General features: G+C 37.2%; 1 protein-coding gene across 1 annotated transcript; it reads left to right on the top strand.

The window, feature by feature from the left end:
* The first annotated feature begins 9 nt into the window (after window positions 1–9).
* On the top strand, window positions 10–13,088 carry SPATA22 (spermatogenesis associated 22). Its single transcript, XM_028095456.2, has 8 exons — window positions 10–52; window positions 1,801–1,929; window positions 3,935–3,995; window positions 4,124–4,219; window positions 6,918–7,257; window positions 9,602–9,731; window positions 10,182–10,279; window positions 12,897–13,088. The coding sequence occupies exons 1-8, from the start codon at window positions 10–12 to the stop codon at window positions 13,086–13,088; spliced, it is 1,089 nt and encodes a 362-aa protein (XP_027951257.2).
* The last annotated feature ends 9,359 nt before the right edge of the window (window positions 13,089–22,447 follow it).

Below are 22,447 nucleotides of genomic sequence, written 5' to 3'. Positions count from 1 at the left end.
TTGAAGGAAATGAAGAGAAACCTAAGTGAAAATTCAACTCGAAGTACAGCAGGTATTGTAGAATTTTATTGTTTGATTTTAGTTATTAAATTTTTATTTTAAATTTTGTATATTTTTCTATACCATGTAAACCATGTGTAGTTTATAGATGGAACATTTTGGAAGGAACTTTTTAAAAAGATTGAACATATAGTCTAGCCTCTTTACTTTTTAGGTCCAAGGAAATAAAATAACTTAGTCAAAACATTTAGTGGCAGAGGTGGGAGTAAAATGAAACATTCCTGGATTTACCCTAGTATTCTTTCTACAAACCCTATGTGGTTGACTTGTTTTTCACTTTTAAGCTGAAAACAAAAAAATTGATTTATTTCTATTTGTATTTGTGACTTACTTATTTAAAATATTTCCAGAAGCACTTCTGTCTCCCTAACAATTTCCCCTACCATTTCTGCTTTCCCAATTTACTAGTTAGTAAAAGGACAGAGGGTAAGAACGAAGAGAACCAGGGGAATGGTGATAATACACAGTGTAGACAGTAATAACTTTATGGTGGCTGTACTGTATTCTAGCCATTTAATTATACGTATTAATTTATTTAATCCTTACACCAGCCTTCTGGGATAGTCATTATTATTATCATTCCTGTTTTCCAGATGAGAAACTAAGGCACAGAGAGGTTACATAAGTAATTTATGAAGTAGCAGAGCCAGCATTTGAACCTAGGAATCTGGCTCTAGTGTCCATGCTCTTAATCCCTGTATTATCCTGCTTCTCTGGGTATGTCATAATAGCACAATGAGTTAAGAAAATTGCCCAAATTTATACTTCAAAGTTGTGATTCAAAACCAGGCAATCTTATTTCAGAGCTCACATAATTTTCCCAACCTTTTATCAGACGGTTATCACAGAGTCTGTGTTTTTCCCATAGTACAAGTGTTGATGGACCAGCTAGAGTATGATCTAGTGGCAGGATATCTGAACTGAGAGTTAGGAAGCTTGGGTCCTATCTAGGCACTGTGCAAGGTTTTTGGACCCCCCCCCCTTTTTTTTGTCTGAGATCCCTTCTAGTTTTAGTGTTTATAAATTCTGACTTTTGTCTTGACTTGAGATCCCAGGCCTCCCATCTGGAGGGCTTGGAGGTAATATTTCTTTATCCCTCATGTGGATTGAATATTATCACTTTAAGCATTCTGAAGATGATCCACAGAAAATATGCATTACAGACACCTGGAGTGCATGTTAAAATTGCAGAGTTTTGGATTCCAAACTAAATCTGTTGAAATAAAATTTATGAGAGTGGGGTATGTTAAGCACAATTCCATGTAAATCTTAGTCAAACTAAAGTTGGAGAACCATGGCCCTAAAGAGTGTGCTGTCATAATCCAAAGAGTGGTTAGGATTTTGGAAAGCATGGGTCAGAGTTTGGTTCTCCCTCACCTCTATTGTACTTGAAGGGCCCCCTCCAGTTGACATGGTAATAAGCAAGCACAGAAAGGAAATAAGGAAAACAAAAAGTGGATTTGGAAATGGTGGGGGGGGGGTGAGGAAGGAGATGGGAATGACTTCCATGTAAGAGGAATTAAATCAGTCTTAATGTAGAACAAGAAAGGAGTTTTTATAGAGACAAATGAGGTTATTTGGGACCTTAAAAAGAACGTAAAAATCAATCCGAAGATGTAGAAATATATCTGTAATAAATATAAAATTAACATATCGAAGTAGACAAATTAAAGTTGTTATTATATACAGTTATATATCTATTTGCTATAATGTACTAATTTATTGGTACATTCAATTTAGGCTGTTTGCCTGTACCATTGTTCAATCAGAAAAAGAGGAATAGACAGCCATTAACATCCAATCCACTTGCAAATGATCCAAGTATCAGTACTGCTTCTGACAGTTATGATTTCCCTCCTCTACCACCAGGTAAGAAAATAAGGTGAAAATTTTCAGAAAATAGGAATTAGGATTATAGAAAATTATCATTTTTATTTTATTATAATGGAAATAGAAAGTTTATTTTTTTTCTTCTTTCCCCTATCCAAATATAGGGATTACTTGGCTCTTTCTGAACATTCCAGTACAGTAGTTTGAGTTTCCTTGTCTACAAGGGTGGCTTAGCATTTAAATGGAGTATCTTAGATCTGGAGCCTTTGTTCTAATGAAGTTGTAACCCACATTATAAAGATTTGTTTTTTCTTTTTCAAGATATATGGATATTGTGACTTAGGCATGTGGTGATAAAGAATGGGAAGCTCAAGTTGCCTCAGGAATTGGGATATGTGTACACATGAACACAGGAAAAATGGGAGAAAATTTAGACCTTAGGAAGGGTAGAAGCCTAAAATTTCTACTGCTTGGCTTTTTTCTCTTCTGATAGCATTTTGCCTTTTTTCATTTGTTGCTTTATTTCTCTCATCCAGTTGGCTTCCTTATAGCTTTAACTGGCCCATGAACTAAATTGTCCTTGCTGGAAGTTAACATAGCCTTTTAGTTCTAGTTCTCAGAGTCCACTGTTGACTGCCTCTGTATCTGTTGATTAAATTCTAAAGATAGCCTTTGGTTCAGCACATCTTTTATTTTTTTTTAATTTTTTATTGTTATGTTAATCACCATACATTACATCATTAGTTTTGGATGTAGTGTTCCATGATTCATTGTTTGTGCATAACACCCAGTGGTTCAGCACATCTTTTTAAGTAAGGTCACTAAAATTCTGGTTTAGCTTTATGATTAGGCCTCTCATCTCTGCAACAATTAGCTGTGGTGGTGGGTTTTGAGCAGTCTTAATATTTGCTGACTTTTTATTTCTCTTCAAAAGATGGCACGGACAACCAGGCATTCTGAAATATACTTGGTATATGCTGGTTATATACATTTATATATTTTTGAGGCTACTTTAAAAATCTTTAATAGGATTTTTTGCAACTAGAATTTTAAAATTTCTCTCTCTCTCTATATGTATAAATGTTTGTTAATTTCATCCAGCATGCAACCATAGGCCTTAGTCTGCTTGTAAATCTATAATTATTTTCTTTTCTTCCACATTTGAGGAATTCAAAGTAGGAATTTTATATTATTTTCATTTTTATCTATAAAAGATAAAAATTCGCATGGATGTACATAAATGGGCATTTATCTGGTCATCCTCTGCCAGCTTAAAAAATTCTCTGACATTTAAAATATTTTTATAAATAGCATGAATGTTGGCTTTGAAAAATAACAACAGTTGGAGCTACTCCATAGGGGAATGTTCATCCTCCTGAAGTACTGAACTGTCCAAGCTCTGAGCAAGATTACTATCTGTCAGAGACATAATAAGATTCTTACATTGGGTAACAGATAGGGCTAGATCAGTGTTTTTCAAATTTTGGTCTTGATCCATTAGTCTGGTTGAGAACCAATCTTTAAAGAAGGAAATAGAAGTGAATAGAGTAGAGTAGAAAATGTCAGGGGGCATCACACATGGTAAGGATACAAATTGATGTTGCAGTTTTGTTATGTTCTCTCTCCTTTGTCTTTCTCTTTCTGTCATGCACACCACGCATGTGTGTGTTGTGTGTGTGTGTGTGTGTGTATGTTCTGGGCTATGATGTACTTTTTGCTGTGGGTTGGGATCAAAATATTTAAGAAACATTGATTACACTCAATTCATGCTACAAAGTACAAGGTACCACACTAGAATTCATCATGGAAAAGATACAGATTAACTATTACCTTTGTTTAAAATACAATGGGAAAGAAAGACATCTATAAGAATTAATAAGACAAATTCTACAACAAAGTGCTGTTGAAGAACATATCCATATCTTCCAAGTCCTTTTCTTCTGCAGGCTTTTAGTTTTTTACCAATTAAATAAGTATGAAATAATTATTTTTTTTAAAGTGCTCCCTATCTTACTTTTTGTCTATGCTATCTGTATCTTTTGAGATTGGGCCTGGGAAGCTGTGGATCCAGAGTTGCCTCCTTTAATGAAAACAGTGAACACAGGGTAGGTGGAAAAATATACCAGTGACTGTAGTGTCTGTTACTGACTGATGTTATTCTTCATTGTATATTTTACATTTCTCACTTTGGAAACAAACTATTAATATTTAATAAGACATGTTTCCTTGAAAGGCAAATACCACATTCAGTTTCTCATCCTCTGAGAAGTCAAGATTCTGTGTCTAAGTCTATTCAATCAAATACTGAAAGAAGCAAGAGTCATTGGAGGTGAGTTTACTTAAGATTTTTCTTTCTTCTATTCCTTCTCTTTCCCCTCTTTTTCTCTCCTCCATTCCCTCCTCCTCCATCTCTTCTTCCTTTCTCAGGCAAAATTACATTTAGGAAATTTTTATACTTAATAGTATAAAAACATAGTATTAGCTATGTTTTATAAAAGAAGTTTAAAAATGCTATATAAAACCTTAAAATAGGCAAATTTGTCAGTGAATATGTTTCCAAAGAATTCCTCATTTTATAATGAAATTTCTGCCAATATTTATCATCATGCTATGGATCATTAATAATCTAATTGACAGTAGGTGAAGAGTCAGGAATAACTGGCTCTTTTATTTTAGTGTTGGATATATTTAGGAATTGACAATCAAGTAGAATGGTCAATCTCACCCTAGTAAGACAGTCAGCTCCATGGTAAACAGAACAGAGTAAGAAAGAAAGATGATGACCAAAATGCATATGCATAAACAGTGATAGGTGCTCAAGAAATGAAGATGACTGTCAAGGAAGATGGTGAGGATGCTTCTGGATCATTGCCATAAGAATCTAAGTTTAATCCCTAAATATGATGAAAAAATAAATGGGGAAAGGACATGGATTATTTGTTAGAATGGATTTTAGTATTCTTGAGTAACTAGTAACTGCTGAAGGAAACAATTTTGGGAACAAAGTATTAGAAAAACAACATCAAACACATATCATGTATCAGCCTTGTTTTGTGCTTTGATATGTTATTTTAATAATCCTTACAACAATCCTGTAAAGTGAGTATTACCTTCACTTTTAGTAGAGATACCATTTTTTTTTAAAGGGGAGAAACTTTTAATAAAGTAGCTAATAAATACATCAAAATAATATATGTATTTTAAAATTAGTTTTGATCATGCTAGTTTCCTCAGAACCAGTTAGTTACTTTCTTTAGGATCAGGGCTTATTACCTAGGCCATTCAGTGGTTTGAGATGTCCTCAGAGGCACAGTTTCAGCTGCAGGTGCTGTAAGAAAATCTGTTCTGACTAGCATTAGAGAATTAGGTAACATTGTAATCAGGACAGGCAGTCAGTATTAGATATTCCAGTTTGAAATCATAGATAATCTATCAGATAGTTGGAATATAACAACAGAAAATCCAGGGGCAAAAACCATTTGAAAACCCAAGTAGGCAGCTGAATCTGCTGAAGCTCTTTTAACTGGTTCTCTGCTTAGCTTTAGAATCTCTGCTTTACCTTCACATCCATGTAGCCTCAGTAAGAGCTTGTTCTTGGGATCTCATTGGACACCTAGATCCAAGGAGAAGGATCCAAAGCAGGCACTACTCTTCCCTTCTCAGAAGCCACTACAACTTAAGCACGTTTCATGGTTGATGCTGAGGACCTGGCTGAGCTGGATTGGCTGCTGAAGCAGCTTCTTTGTGTGGGCTCATCCAGGAAGGTCAAAGGACTATGGTTCTTCCAGGGCTTGTCCCCAGGCCAGGAGCACCTCCTAGACAAAAATGTGGGAGGAAGTTGCAAATGCGTTGTTTATCAATAAGGAGTTGTGAAGTGGAAAGAAACTTTTCTAAACTGAATAATAAATGTGATTTCTATAGCCATGAGAGAGGAAAGGCAAAATTTGGTTTCTGTTCTCTCTATTGAAAATAAAATTGCTGTCATATGAAGAGGAGATCAATGTAGGAAAAATTTTATGGAGGTGTATCAGGCAGTTAATAAAAATACTAGTAATGTTTTTTCCTGTATATTGTGATGTTTATGATACTTATCAACTTTTAAAAGTTCGAAGTTATTCATGATTTCTTTTCTCATTAATTTCATACCTAATTTCGTACCTGATTTACTTAAGAAGGCTGCCCACATTATGCAAGCTTCAGGCCCCATACAGTCTGGACTTGTGCCTGGTCACTAGGGAACGTGGACTTTTCTTTGAATTATTTTCTCTAACAAGGGATGAGTTGTATTATTTGCCCCCTTGTAATACTGGTGATATTTTCAGGAAAATTATCCAGAAATAAGAATTTGTGACCTGGACTAGTTTCTCCCCGTGAACTCTTAACTGGTCTGCTTAGAAATTATACTTTTGATTTTGGCTTCATTAACATCATGTTCTCATCAGCTAATATAGTTCACTTAGATTAATGTGGCTACTAAAGTGTTGCAACACATTCATAAATTGGGCTTTTAGGTTATGTAGTAAAAGTACAAAATTTCTAATCAAATAGTTATCTACACTGCCTATATTTATTCTCCTTGTGATTTAAAAACACCTATAAGCCATAGTTTAACTTGTTAAAATTTTACTTTGTAGAAAATTTAAAAATAAATGTATAAAGAAGCAGGCAAATGTCCTCAGAATCTTACCACTCAGAGACAGCCACTGTCGTTTGAAAGCTTATATAGTTTAAAAATATACTTTATAGCACTGGACTCTGAGTTGGGAGACTAGGATTCTCTGGGTTCCAGATTGACAGTAACATGTTGTATAACTTGAGGCAAGTTACTTCCTCCCTCAATTTCATCACCTAAAAAGAGAGGTATAATGTATTGTAGGGTTGTTGTGATAATGTATTTGGAATTTCCAACTAGTCAGTAGTTACAAAGTGCTTTATAAACCATAATTTTTCACTATTAATTTTTTAAAAGAAAAAGTATATAGAAACAAAAACTAATACTAATAAAAAAAAAAAAAAACCTATTACAGCTACGAGGGCAACAAAAATACCAGCTGGAAAACTTGGGATAGAAATGATATTAGGCCTCAGTGCAAAAGAACAAACCTGGTGGCAAATGATGGAATAAATTCTTGTCCGAGGAGTTGGGGAGCTCAACAAGGGAAACAATTAAGAATATCAGAACCTCCTAACTCATCTCACCAAAGAGAAGCTGAAGTACTCAGACAAACACATTCGTCAAAAATACCTGGCTCCACAATGAGAGGTCTAGACAAAAACAGTGAGTTACAGGCATTTAAGCCTAATTTTCAACAAAATCAATTTAAGAAGAAAATGTTGGATGATATTTCAGAAAAAAGCACTCTCAAGGTAAACTTTTAAATATGGGTCATTTACATTTAAAAATGAGATAAATATTTAGATTACAGAGATGAGAGCATTTAAAATCAATCTTATGGCATGCATTACATGGTTAACACAAATATCTAGTCCCATTGGCGTATATGAATGTTTCCAAAATATTTTCTTAAGGATTGTGAATGGCTGCTCCTTTTCATAGTTGCCTTAGAGTGTCCTACTGGGTTCTGAATTTCACTGTTGACTGATTATTGAGATGATGAGAGTTTATCCAGTACTTACAGAAATTCTCCCAGTTTTTCATGTGTCAGTCTAAGTTTTTTATAACAGCGGTCAGCAAACTCTTTTTGTAAAGGGCCAGATAGTAAATATTTTTTTACCTTATGAGTCATATTGTCTCTCTTAGGTATACCACCCAACTCTACTATTGTAGCTTGAAAGCAGCCATAGACAGTTCATAAATGAATAGGTTTGGCTGTGTTCCAGTAAAAGTTTACAAAAACAAACAACAGGTTAGATTTGGACTGCAGGCCAGAGTTTATTTTACCTTTCCAGCTTCATATTCTACCGTCTACAAATTGTAGTCAAAAATGGCTCTATACTAGCCATTTCAGACCCTTCACAATTCTCCGAACATGATATGCCGTCTAATAGGACTCTGCTTTGGTTTGTATTTTTCCCTATACCTGTACATCAGCCTTACTTCCTCCTTTCACCACTCCTTGCTCTAATTGTTCTTTGTAAATATCTTTTATATATTTTGTGTGCTGGTTGTTCACTACCTTCCTTTCCTTGTCCCCTGGTCCAGTAGATTCTTTACTCTCCACTCTTCTCTGTGCTCTGGAAGGCTAAGTTGTCCTACATATTGCAGCATCCTGAGGTCCCTAGGCTAGCTCTTGTTAGGGGTCAGCCAGTGGGAGTCACTGGCAGGAAATCAGATGGTGGAGAGAGAGGTTGGGTTTTCCCATTTTCTCCCTGTTTAAATGTTGTGTTGTAGGCAGTAGCTGTCCCTAAATGATACAGCTCTTCCATGAGTCCAGCTTTCACAGGTTTGGTAATTTTATTTCTTTCCCTTGCCCTTTCAGCCTAGGATGACAGAAATCTCTTATTGTTGTTAGTCTTTGAGGGCTTAAGTACCCTGTTTGTTCTGCCCGTACACCTGTAAGAAGTCTTTTCAACAAGCCATTGGGGTAAATTTTTTTTTTTGCTAAAAATCTGACTAATGCAGCATATATCATAGTAGCTTTCTTTCTTTCTTTTTAAAGATGTCCCACTTTACCAGTAATTATTATTTTTTTAAAGAGCAGGGGGAGAAGCAGAGGGAGAGGGAGAGGGAGAAGCAGGCTCCCCGCCAAGCCAGGAATCCGATGTGGTGCTCGATCCCAGGACCCTGGGATCATGACCTGAGCTGAAGGCAGATGCTTAACCATCTGAGTCACCCAGGGGCCCCTCATAGTGGCTTTTAACCTATGTTTCCTTGTACAAAAGAATGATATACTGTAGTTACCTTAGTAACTTTATGGCAGTAGCTCTCAATGGGAGGCATTCATATTTTGGTTAGGAGGGGGAGGAGAAGGGAAGGTAATTGTAGTTAGAAAAAAAATGTCCCATCAAGTGTTCTTTGATGTGCTCCTACCCTCACAAAGGAAAGTGCCCTCTTTCCCCCTGGGAAATTAGTACCTTGACGTACTGTATTCTAAGTTGATCTTTAAAAATGACAGACACATTCTCATCTTAGGGCCTTTATACTTTGCTATTCCCTCAATACTCACTTAACCTATTTAAAATAATAATTCCTGTTTCTCTTTATCCTTTTACCCTGTTTTTTTTGTTCATAGAATATATCAATTCCTGACATTCTATTATGTATTTGTTTGTTTTCTGAATACTCCATTAGAGGGCAAGATCTGTGAGATATCTTGTCTGTTTTATTCAGTGTTGTTTTCTCATTAGCTGTATTTGGCGCATAGTAAATGCCGGTAAGTACTTTTGGAATGAATGAGTGAATGTGTCTGGCTCCACTCTTAGAGTGTGAACATATTAGGGAAAGGAACTGTGTTTTACTCCCCTGTGTTTATCAGAGGATTAGCACATGATGCTTTAAAAATATTAAATGAATAAACAAATGAGTGAGTGAATGTCCATACAAATAATTCTCTTCTTGGTTTATTGTCTCCAAGTACATCCTAGTTTCTCCTCCTATAAAGTGCTAATGATGTCTTTAGGGGAATAACTGTACTAAAATTTTCATATTTTTTTACATATTTTATACATAAGGACCTTTTCATGGAAAGTGAAAGCGTATGATGAAAAAAATGAAAGGTTTTTCTAATGCTATGTTTTTATTTTTCAAAAGGAAGGCTCATTGTATCAGTTAAAGCTTAAGGAAAAAGATAATTCTTTAAGAATTATATCTGCAGTTATTGAAAGCATGAAGTACTGGCGTGAACATGCACAGAAAACTGTACTTCTTTTTGAAATATTGGGTAAGTATAGTACTTCAGAAAACCTCAGTAATACTATTTGGACAATAGTTTTGAATGTCTATAGGAATACCTAGGGGATCTTAAAAATAAAATTTGCAAAAGGAGATTATGGTTTATGAGGATTTTCTTCACTTCCTGGATTTGTCACTGATTTGTGTGACTTAAGATATATTTGGTTATTTATGGTAGTATTCTTCTGATTTATAATGTTAAAACGTGGAAGACTGTTACAGGGGCTCTGACTTAACCCCTGAGTTGGATAGGGCCAGATTTTGTTTTTCTTAGCATAAAACAGCTTCAGAGATACTATTCCCTCTTAAGATGTTGTCTTTATTATTGTATAAATAAAACTAGAAGAGCTTGGTGTAGGAATAAATATTACTTCCCACTGTTAAATTTTATTTGCATTTTACTAGCACTGATTTTCTCCCCTATTTTAATGTTGCTTAGCTGTTCTCGATTCAGCTGTTACACCTGGTCCATATTATTCAAAGACCTTCCTTATGAGAGATGGGAAAAATACTCTGCCTTGTGTATTTTATGAAATAGTGAGTATTTGTTTAAATATTCTTTGCAAAGCGTGTGCCAACAAAACATGCAAATGCGGGCTACAGTTCCATGGTAGTAGAAATTCTGTTAACCATTTGGTAATACTTTCAAAATTCTGTTTGGTTTTAGTTCTGACTTATAAAAGTTTATTTGTTCAGCTAATATAGATAACCTACTATGTGCCAGGTGCTGTGCTAGATGCAAGGGATACAAAGTGGAATGTAAGTGCTAAACAGCTCTTTCTCTCAGAGTTTATTATAATCTCAGAAAGAGTTACATAAGTGTTACACTGTGGTATGATAAATGGTAGAGTAGAGGTATGTACAGTGTGCTATAAAAGTAGATAGGAAGGATGGGGCAGATCAGAGAAAGATTTTTGAAGAATGTAGTAACCTATCTTATCTTATGTATTTAAAGAGGAATAAATGAAGCCAAAGTGTGTTGGGAGAGGGGAGAGGTGGGAGGAATGCATTCTTAGGTGAGAGGGCAGCATATGCAAGGACATGAAGCTGAGAGCATAGATTTTTTTTTTAATTTTTTAGTGTTATGTTAATCGCCATACATTACATCATTATTTTTTAATTTTTTATTGTTATGTTAATCACCATACATTACATCATTAGTTTTTGATGTAGTGTTCCATGATTCATTGTTTGTGCATAACACCCAGCGCTCCACGCAGAATGTGCCCTCTTTTTTTTTTTTCTCCTCTTTCATACATTTTTTTAATCTTTAAGTTTTTTATTATGTTAATCACCATGCATTACATTATTAGTTTGTGATGTAGTGTTCCATGATTCATTGTTTGTGCATAGCACCCAGTGCTCCATGCAGAACGTGCCCTCTTTAATACCCATCACCAGGCTAACCCATCCCCCCATCCCCCTCCCCTCTAGAACCCTCAGTTTGTTTTTCAGAGTCCGTCGTCTCTCATGGTTTGTCTCCCCCTCCGATTTACCCCCCTTCATTCTTCCCCTCCTGCTATCTTCTTCTTTTTTTTTTCTTAACATATATTGCATTATTTGTTTCAGAGGTACAGATCTGTGATTCCACAGTCTTGCACAATTCACAGCGCTCACCATAGCACATACCCTCCCCAATGTCTATCACCCAGCCACCCCATCCCTCCCACCCCACCCCCACTCCAGCAACACTCAGTTTGTTTCCTGAGATTAAGAATTCCTCATATCAGTGAGGTCATATGATGCATATCTTTCTCTGATTGACTTACTTCACTCAGCATAACACCCTCCAGTTCCATCCACGTCGTCATATGCACACATTTCTGTTGAGCATATACCTAGAAGTAAAATCACTGCATCATAATGCATGTGTATGTTCCAGTATAGTAGCTATTTACCAAAGAATTTTCCAAAGGTTTGTACTTATTTACCCTCTCACAATTAGTGTAGATGAGTTACAGTTTCTCTGCATTCTTATCAACACTTAGTACTGTCAGTCTTTCTTATTTCAGTTATGTGGGTGTTTAGTGCTATCTTACTTTTCTACAGTTCCCTGGTGACTAATGAGGTTGGACACCTTATATGTTTACTGGCCACTTAGATACCTTCTTCTTTAAAGTCTGTTCAGGCCTCTTGTTCTTTTTTTTCTATTATTGTTTTATCCTTACTGATTTATTGGAGGGATTTTTTTCATGTGAGTATTTTGGGTACAAGTTATTTGTCCATTATTTATATTACAAATTTTTTCTCATACTCCATAGTTTGCTTTTTTAGTCTTAATGATGGCTTTTGAGGAATAGAAATTCTTCTTTTTAATATAGTCTTTTTAGCAATTATCAATACTACCTTTTGTAGCTAGTGCTTTTTATGACCATTTGGTGAAAGCAATCCCAGAATATGTACCTTTAATTAATGATTGAGAGGATTTGATGCTGGCTGGTCTTTTTCCATTTTACTAGTCCCATGAAAAGCATAGCCCTTTTGGGTCCCAACCCTAAGCCAGGGGTGAGGGTGGGAATGGTGACCAGAATCTCTTTTCCTTGGGAGCCTCTGATTCCATTTTTTAATCTCCCAGTCCTAGGAGCTTGTCAAAAGCTCTGCTCAGTTTCTTAGACTCTCAACTGCCTTGACTATTCTTGACAGATAATCTCAAGGGGAAACATCCCTAAATGTCAAGCCCCACTTTGGACTCCTGTCCTCTCCCAGATAGTAGTCTCTCTACTCCCTCACTGCATTGGTATCTCTCTAATGTCTACAAGGAGATTTAAAAATGTTTCATCCAGCTATTCTAGCTGTTCTTAGCTAGAGAGTTGGTCTGAACTACCTGTCTGCTGTCTACTGGAAGTGGAACTCTAGCAGTCTAATAAAGTGAATAATTCATGTGCCATTACACTGGGAGTTATTCAGTCTTTTAAGAAGCAACAGCTCACCAGCTTGAAAGAAGCCCTACCCAAGTGAAGGTCTTTCCTCTGTGATAGGCACCCATATATGCCTAGCTATCATGGTTTTACCAGTGGTGGGGCCCTAAATCAGGTGAGGGAATTACAGCTTTTTGGGGTGATTCATATTTAATTGGTCATGATTAGTTTTAAAAAACTGAAATTCAGATGAAGTAAAAAAATAACTTCTTTGATATTTATTTTTTTAAAAACAGGATCGTGAACTTCCGAGACTGATAAGAGGCCGGGTTCATAGGTGTGTTGGAAACTATGACCAGAAAAAGAATATTTTCAAATGTGTTTCTGTTAGACCAGCATCTGTTTCTGAACAAAAAACTTTCCAAGCGTTTGTTAAAATTGTAGATGCTGAGATGAGGTATTATACTGATACAATGAATGAAATTTAAATAGTGATAAGGGAAGTTTAAATAGTATAATTTAAAGCATTTTCCTATTATTGTTTAAATGATCATCTCCATGGTTATAGCTACTGTTCTTTTGTATTTCATTTGTTGAATTAAAATATTTCAATTCTTTTAAATGTGGAAAGTTTTTTCTATGAAAATAGTACATTTACTAAAATTAAATAACGATTTCTAGAAACAAATGCTCAAAATAATAGGAATAGATGCTTATTTAACATGATGTAATAATATCTTCGAGTCAGCCCAAAAGCCAACATCAAGCTTAATGGGGAAATATAGACATTCTCACTAAAATCAGGAATAAGACAAGGGTGCCCACTCTCAGTACTGTTATCAAGCATTATACTGGAGCTACTAGTCTATGCAGTTCATTTAATTATTTCAAATATTTAGTGAGCATATGTAATATATATGTATATATTTATGTATAATTTGCATTTAATTCTCTATTTCCTTATATCTGTCCTTCTCAAATGCATCTGCACTCTGGTCTTTCCTCTCTACATCCTCTCCCTGCCCTCATTTTAAAATCTCAATTGCTTACCACTCTATGAAACAAATAAGTGGAGGAGAATGATTGTCTCCAGCTTCAAAAACAATCAATCAAGATGGAAGAATCCCTTGGAAGGTACATGAGAGGAGGATGGAGAGGATGATAGCAAGTGTTTTTTTCTGGCTTTGCAGTTATCCACTGCCTTATACCAAATATTCAGTTGTGATGGCAGTTGGGAGATGACATCCAGAAAGATTGGTGTACACTTCTATAGAATATGGTATATACTTTGAACCAAGAACCCATATATTGTGCTGTTTCTCCCATAGCCATGATTTAGGAGTCTGGGAATCAAGAGGTGGTAGCAGGACTGACTCTTGTCATTATTAGACCAAATAATGTACTCATAAAATATTTGCTTCCCTGACAATTTTAGCCTGCTTGTTTAGAGATCTTACTTTCTGTTGTAGTCTGAGTTGCCCAAAATGTAGACAAAATCTTATTATTTGCTAGTAGTTTATTTGGGACTGTTACCTCACAGGAAGAGACAGAGGGATGTAAATAGCCAAGAAAGGAGTACCAATAACTGGGGTGGTTTATTAAGTTGGCTACTACTGGTGGGAATAAGGCTTGATGAAATGCATCATAGAACCGTCCACCTTAGTGAAAATGGGGAGCATATATTCCTTAGCTCCCTATCACTTGTTTTTTTAAGAGTTGGAGCATGGGTCCCGAACTCCCATTTTCAGTGTGTATGTATCAGTATTGAACTGGCTACCCGTGACATTCTACTCCATGGAAGCAGAAAAACCGTATGACAGGATGCAATAAGCAGGTGGAGCAGGCCTGAGGTAATACAGTTAGATTGTATCTCTGTGGAGCTGATCGAAGTCTGCAGAACTGGTTACTGCAGCTGTAGCTGGAATAAAAGAAGATGTCTGAGGGATTCTGAAGTGGAGCACAAGAAGTTTCTGGTACAGCTCCTAAGGAATGTTTCTACCAGGATTGCTTTAATGGTTCTATTCTACGGGAAGCTGAGACTGCCACTTGACCATTTTAGGTTTTCTGTGTGTGTGTGTGTGTGTGTGTTACTGAACCAACAGGCAAAGAAAGGAGTTACCATACTGTCTGGGGTAATTCAATCCAAATTAACAATAGAAAATTGAATTTCTCTACACAATGTGGAAAGACTATGCCTGATATCCAGGAGGTTCTTTGGAGTACTCCTTAGTAAAAATTAATGGTAAACTATAATAACCCAATAAAGACCTTAATACTGAGCATTCAGACTCCCAAGGAATGAAAGTTGAATGTAAAGAAACATACGTATTTCAGAATGTAAAGCTGAAGTGATACACATAGAGGAAATAAGGAAGAAGGAGTTATAAATATTACCTATGGCCTTATGATCAATACAGAGTAAGAAACAGGTGGAAACAAGGTAATCTGACACATGAGATGAGTGGTGGCAGGGTGCTATTAAGGCTTCCTACAGAGGTAAGAAGCTAAACATACCTCAATGGAATGAAAATCTGGGTTTCTTTTCTATCTCTGCTTGAGGAAAAATTGAAAATAATCTGGGAGAATTCTCTTTTATTCCAGTACTTTCTATACATCTGCATGTGTTTGGGTCATAGAGATCTGATCTTTGTTAGCTGCAGGTTTATCTCTCCCTTTGAGTATGTTTATCAGAAACTGGATCATAGTGAGAGATTATGCCACCCTGGTAATCTTTTCAAAATATGTGTCTTTCATGGCACTTTGTTCAAAAACCACTGATGACTTCTTGCCCACAAGATAAATCCTCTTACACTGTAAGATATTTTAGAATATTCGTGGCCTTGTCCCTGTTCCTTTCTATGGCTTCTCCAACCATTCTCCTTCGCCTACCAAAATGTGGGCTCTAGCCCCATGGGACTACTGTCCATTCCCTAAACAGGCAGTGATTAAGCATCCATATATGAACTTCTCTCCTTTCCCACCTTCTCCCCAAAGTATAGTCGGGTGTTATCAGTGATGTAATAGTCACTGCTCCAGGACTCAGAGCATTTGTCCTAAGGATCCTGGGTAACTTCTGTGTTTTTAATGAGTTCCTTTAGAACCTAGACTCCTCTGGGATCCAGGACCCATCAGGCCCAGGGATGTGTAGAATGGGAGATGTGAGAAGGGATGTTGCGGACACAGGTGACAACTACAGAGGCTGTCACTTCATATGTCTTAGTAAATAAAGGGAAATGGGACCTTAGGTTAGTGTGCTGGAGTCATCCTCAGACACACTGGATAAGTTGGGCAGAGAGGGAATGAGCTGGTCCCTTAGGGTCCTTCCAACCCAAGGAGCTTCCTTTCCCAGGTTGTGTGACGTTCTGCAGGATACTTCTTCAGGTATGATAACCCTCGTCGTCTTCACCTCCCTGCATCCTGAGACTTCCTCAAATTCTGGAAATATTTTTGACTGATGTTCACAACAGTTGCATTTAGTCTTTTTTTTAAATTTTTTATTGTTATGTTAATCACCATATATTACATCATTTCTTTTGGTGTAGTGTTCCATGATTCATTGTTTGTTCATAACACCCAGTGGTCCATGCAGAATGTGCCCTCTTTAATACCCATCACCAGGCTAACACATCCCCCTACCCTCCTCCCCTCTAGAAACCTCAGTTTGTTTTTCAGAGTCCATCATCTCTCCTGGTTCGTCTCCCCCTCTGACTTACTCCCCTTCATTCTTCCTCTCCTGCTATCTTCTTCTTTTTCTTTTTTCTTAAAATATGTTGCGTTATTTGTTTCAGAATACAGATCTGTGATTCAACAGACTTGCACAATTCACAGCGCTCACCGTAGCACATGCCCTCCCCAATGTCTATAACCCAGCCACCCCATCCCTCCCACCCCCGACCACTCCAGCAACCCTCAGTTTGTTCCTGAGATTAAGAATTCCTCATATCAGTGAGGTCATATGATACATGTCTTTCTCTGATTGACTTATTTCACTCAGCATAACACCCTCCAGTTCCATCCACGTCGTTGCAAATGGCAAGATCTCATTCCTTTTGATGGCTGCATAATATTCCATTGTGTATATATACCACTCCTCCTTTATCCATTCATCCGTCGATGGACATCTTGGCTCTTTCCACAGTTTGGCTATTGTGGACATTGCTGCTATAAACACTGGGGTGCACGTACCCCTTCAGAACCCTACATTTGTATCTTTGGGGTAAATACCCAGGAATGCAATTGCTGGGTCGTAGGGTAGCTCTAATTTCAACTGTTTGAGGAACCTCCATACTATTTTCCAGAGGGGTTGCACCAGCTTGCAGTCCCACCAACAGTTTAGGAGGGTTCCCCTTTCTCCACATCCCCGCCAACATCTGTCGTTCCCTGACTTGTTAATTTTAGCCATTCTGACGGGTGTGAAGTGGTATCTCATGGAGGTTTTGATTTGGATTTCCCTGATGCCGAGCGATGTTGAGCACTTTTTCATGGGCCTGTTGGCCATTTGGATGTCTTCTTTGGAAAAATGTTTGTTCATGTTTTCTGCCCATTTCTTGATTGGATTATTTGTTCTTTGGGTGTTGAGTTTGATAAGTTCTTTATAGATTTTGGATACTAGCCCCTTATCTGATATGTCATTTGCAAATATCTTCTCCCATTCTGTCGGTTGTCTTTTGGTTTTGTGGACTGTTTCTTTTGCTGTGCAAAAGCTTTTGATCTTGATGAAATCCCAATAGTTCATTTTTGCCCTGGCTTCCTGTGCCTTTGGTGATGTTTCTAGGAAGAAGTTGCTGCGGCTGAGGTCGAAGAGGTTGCTACCTGTGTTCTCCCTTAGGATTTGGATGGACTCCTGTCTCACGTTTAGGTCTTTCAAACATTTGGAGTCTACTTTTGTGTGTGGTGTAAGGAAATGGTCCAGTTTCATTCTTCTGCATGTGGCTGTCCAATTTTCCCAACAACAATTGTTGAAGAGACTGTCTTTTTTCCATTGGACATTCTTTCCTGCTTTGTCAAAGATAAGTTGACCATAGAGTTGAGGGTCCATTTCTGGGCTCTCGATTCTGTTCCATTGATCTATGTGTCTGTTTTTGTGCCAGTACCATACTGTCTTGATGATGACAGCTTTGTAATAGAGCTGGAAGTCCGGAATTGTGATGCCGCCAGCTTTGCTTTGAAAAAGAAATTTCAATATTCCTCTGGCTATTCGGGGTCTCTTCTGGTTCCATACAAATTTTAGGATGATTTGTTCCATTTCTTTGAAAAAAGTGGATGGTATTTTGATGGGGAATGCATTGAATGTGTAGATTGCTCTAGGTAGCACTGACATCTTCACAATGTTTGTTCTTCCAATCCATGAGCATGGAACGTTTTTCCATTTCTTTGTGTCTTCTTCAATTTCTTTCATGCGTACTTTATACATTTCTGAGTACAGATCCTTTGCCTCTTTGGTTAAATTTATTTCTAGGTATCCTATGGTTTTGGGTGCAATTGTGAATGGGATCGACTCCTTGATTTGTCTCTCTTCTGTCTTGTTGTTGGTGTATAGGAATGCCACTGATTTCTGTGCATTGATTTTTTAGGCTGCTACTTGACTGAATTCCTGTATGAGTTCTAGCAGTTTTGGGATGGAGTCTTTTGGGTTTTCCACATACAGTATCCTATCATCTGCAAAGAGTGAGAGTTTGACTTCCTCTTTGCCGATTTGGATGCCTTTGATTTCTTTTTGTTGTCTGATTGCTGTGGCTAGGACTTCTAATACTATGTTGAATAGCAGTGGTGAGAGTGGACATCCCTGCCGCATTTCTGACTTAGGGGAAAAGCTCTCAGCTTTTCCCCATTGAGAATGATATTCACTGTAGGTTTTTCATAGATGGCTTTTATGCTATTGAGGTATGTACCCTCTATCCCTATACCCTGAAGAGTTTTGATCAAGAAAGGATGCTGTACTTTGTCAAATGCTTTTTCTGCATCTATTGAGAGGATCATATGATTCTTGTTCTTTCTTTTGTTAATGTATTGTATCACGTTGATTGATTTGCGGATGTTAAACCAGTCTTGCAGCCCAGGGATAAATCCCACTTGGTCGTGGTGAATATTCCTTTAATGTACTGTTGAATCCTATTGGCTAGTATTTTGGTGAGAATTTTTGCATCCATGTTCATCAAGGATAATGGTCTGTAATTCTCCTTTTTGATGGGGTCTTTGTCTGGTTTTGGGATCAAGGTAATGCTGGCCTTGGAACTGTTCCAACTTTTTTGGAACAGTTTCAGGAGAATAGGTATTAATTCTTCTTTAAATGTCTGATAGAATTCCCCTGGGAAGCCATCTGGCCCTGGGCTTTTGTTTGTTGGGAGATTTTTGATGACTGCTTCAGTTTCCTTAGTGGTTATAGGTCTGTTCAGGTTTTCCATTTCTTCCTGGTTCAATTTTGGTAGTTGATACATCTCTAGGAATGCACCCATTTCTTCCAGGTTATCTAATTTGCTGGCATAGAGTTGCTCATAATATGTTCTTAGAATTGTTTGTATGTCTTTGGTGTTGGTTGTGATCTCTCCTCTTTCATTCATGATTTTGTTGATTTGGGTCATTTCTCTTTTCTTTTTGATCAGTCTGGCCAGGGGTTTATCAATCTTGTTAATTCTTTCAAAGTACCAGCTCCTAGTTTCGTGGATCTGTTCTACTGTTCTTTTGGTTTCTAGTTCATTGATTTCTGCTCTGATCTTTATGATTTCTCTTCTCCTGCTGGGTTTAGGCTTTCTTTGCTGTTCTTTCCCCAGCTCCTTTAGGTGTAGGGCTAGGTTGTGTATTTGAGACCTTTCTTGTTTCTTGAGAAAGCCTTGTATTGCTATATACTTTCCTCTCAGGACTGCCTTTGCTGTATCCCAAAGATTTTGAACAGGTGTTTTTTAAATTTCATTGGTTTCCATGAATTTTTTAAATTCTTCTTTAATTTCCTGGTTGACCCATTCATTCTTTAGTAGGATGCTCTTTAGCCTCCATGTATTTGAGTTCTTTCTGACTTTCCTCTTGTGATTGAGTTCTAGTTTCAAAGCATTGTGGTCTGAAAATATGCAGGGAATAATCCCAATCTTTTGGTACCGGTTGAGACCTGATTTGTGACCTAGGATGTGATCTATTCTGGAGAATGTTCCATGGGCACTAGAGAAGAATGTGTATTCCGTTGCTTTGGGATGGAATGTTCTGAATATGTCTGTAAAGTCCATTTGGTCCAGTGTGTCATTTAAAGTCTTTATTTCCTTGTTGATCTTTTGCTTAGATGATCTGTCCTTTTCAGTTAGGGGGGTGTTAAAGTCCCCCCCATTATTGTATTGTTGTCAATGTGTTTCTTTGCTTTTGTTATTAATTGCCTTATATAATTGGCTGCTCCCACGTTAGGGGCATAGATATTTACAATCATTAGATCTTCTTGTTGGATAGACCCTTTCAGTAGGATATAGTGTCCTTCTTCTTCTCTTATTACAGTCTTTGTTTTAAAATCTAGTTTGTCTGATATAAGGATTGCCACCCCAGCTTTCTTTTGGTGTCCATTAGCATGGTAAATGGTTTTCCACCCCCTCACTTTCAATCTGGGGGTGTCTTTGGGTCTAAAATGAGTCTCTTGCAGACAGCATATGGATGGGTCTTGTTTTTTAATCCAATCTGATAGCCTGTGTCTTTTGATTGGGGCATTTAGCCCATTTACATTCAGGGTAACTATTGAAAGGTATGAATTTAGTGCCATTGTATTGCCTGTAAGGTGACTGTGACTGTATATTGTCTGTATTCCTTTCTGGTCTATGCTGCTTTTAGGCTCTCTTTTTGCTTAGAGGACCTCTTTCAATATTTCTTGTAGGGCTGGTTTTGTGTTTGCAAATTCCTTTAGTGTTTGTTTGTCCTGGAAGCTTTTTATCTCTCCTTCTATTTTCAAGGACAGCCTAGCTGGATATAGTATTCTTGGCTGCATATTTTTCTCGTTTAGTGCTCTGAAGATATCATGCCAGTCCTTTCTGGCCTGCCAGGTGTCTGTGGATAGGTCTGTTGCCAATCTAATGTTTCTACCATTGTAGGTTAAATATCTCTTCTCCCGTGCTGCTTTCAGGATTTTCTCTTTGTCTCTGAGCCTCGTAAGTTTTACTATTAGATGTCGGGGTGTTGACCTATTTTTATTGTTTGAGAGGGGTTCTCTGTGCCTCCTGGATTTTGATGCCTGTTTCCTTCCTCACATTAGGGAAGTTCTCTGCTATAATTTGCTGCAATATACCTTCTGCCCCTCTCTCTCTTTCCTCTTCTTCTGGGATCCCAATTATTCTAATATTGTTTCGTCTTATCATATCGCTTATCTTGAATTCTGCCCTCGTGATCCTGTAGTTGTTTCTCCCTCTTTTTCTCAGCCTCTTTATTTTCCATCATTTGGTCTTCTATATCACTGATTCTTTCTTCTGCCTCATTTATCCTAGCAGTTAGTGTCCCCATTTTAAAAAAATTTTTAATTGTTATGTTAATCACCATATATTACATCATTCGTTTTTGATGCAGTGTTCCATGATTCATTGTTTGTTCATAACACCCAGTGCTCCATGCAGAATGTGCCCTCTTTAATACCCATCACCAGGCTAACCCATCCCCCTACCCTCCTCCCCTCTAAAACCCTCAGTTTGTTTTTCAGAGTCCATCATCTCTCATGGTTCGTCTCCCCCTCTGACTTACTCCCCTTCATTCTTCCTCTCCTGTTATCTTCTTCTTTTTTTTTTTTCTTAAAATATGTTGCATTATTTGTTTCAGAAATACAGATCTGTGATTCAACAGTCTTGCACAATTCACAGTGCTCACCGTAGCACATACCCTCCCCAATGTCTATCACCCAGCCACCCCATCCCTCCCACCCCCAACCACTCCAGTAACACTCAGTTTGTTTCCTGAGATTAAGAATTCCTCATATCAGTGAGGTCATATGATACATGTCTTTCTCTGTTTGACTTATTTCACTAAGCATAACACCCTCCAGTTCCATCCACGTCGTTGCAAATGTAGTGCCCCCATTTTTGATTGCACCTCATTAATAGCCTTTTTGATTTCGACTTGGTTAGATTCTAGTTCTTTTATTTCTCCAGAAAGGGTTTCTCTAGTAACTTCCACGCTTTTTTCAAGCCCAGGTAGTATTTTAAAGTCATGATTCTGAACTCTAGGTCCGACATCGTACTAATGTCCGTATTGAGTAGGTCCCTGGCAGACGGTACTACCTCTTGTTCTTTTTGCTGAGGTGATTTTTTTCGTCTTGTCATTTTATCCAGAGGAGAACAGATGAATGAGAGAACAGAATGCTCACAGGTTAACAACGTCTCCAGCAAATATACTCTATACAAATCAGAAAAGACCTGAATCCAGGGGACAAGAAATGGAAAGAAAGAAGAAAAAAAAAAAGGAAAAAGAAAAAGATAAAAATAAACAAAAACAGAAGAAAACAAAAAAAAAAAACCAATATGATCAAATATGATCAGGCTAGTGCATAGACCAGTGTCACACACTAGGTTTTGGGCATATTTTGGTCTGTTAGAAGAAAGTGCCTGCTAAAATTTTAAAGGAAGAAAGACATATATATGTACAAAATAAGGGTTGATACAATGAAGGGATGGCAGATGACTGTGAAGGTGTAAAGTATAAAAGATTTTATAAAGAATTGATAAGATAAGAAGTTGTTTTTAAAAAGAAAGAAGAAGATTTAAAAGGAAAAAGAAAAGAAAAGGGAGAGAATGTGATCAGGCAGAAGAATAGAACAAAGCCATACACTAGTGATTTCGGATATATTTTGATCTGTTAGAAGAAATTGTATCTCAAAATTTTAAAGAGAGAACAA

The sequence above is a fragment of the Eumetopias jubatus genome, unplaced genomic scaffold (assembly GCF_037043125.1).
Source record: "Eumetopias jubatus isolate StellerSeaLion01/CBP00866 unplaced genomic scaffold, mEumJub1_p1.0 scaffold_10, whole genome shotgun sequence".
Taxonomy (NCBI): Eukaryota; Metazoa; Chordata; class Mammalia; order Carnivora; family Otariidae; genus Eumetopias; species Eumetopias jubatus.
This window is presented reverse-complemented; position numbering and strand designations above follow the sequence as displayed.

Bases quoted from the DNA above. Each gene is read 5' to 3' on its own strand.
- SPATA22 (XM_028095456.2), top strand. From the start codon at position 10: ATGAAGAGAAACCTAAGTGAAAATTCAACTCGAAGTACAGCAG. The intron at 53-1,800 runs GTATTGTAGAAT...CATTCAATTTAG, and splicing joins TTCAACTCGAAGTACAGCAG to GCTGTTTGCCTGTACCATTG. The intron at 10,280-12,896 runs GTGAGTATTTGT...TTTTAAAAACAG, and splicing joins CTTGTGTATTTTATGAAATA to GATCGTGAACTTCCGAGACT.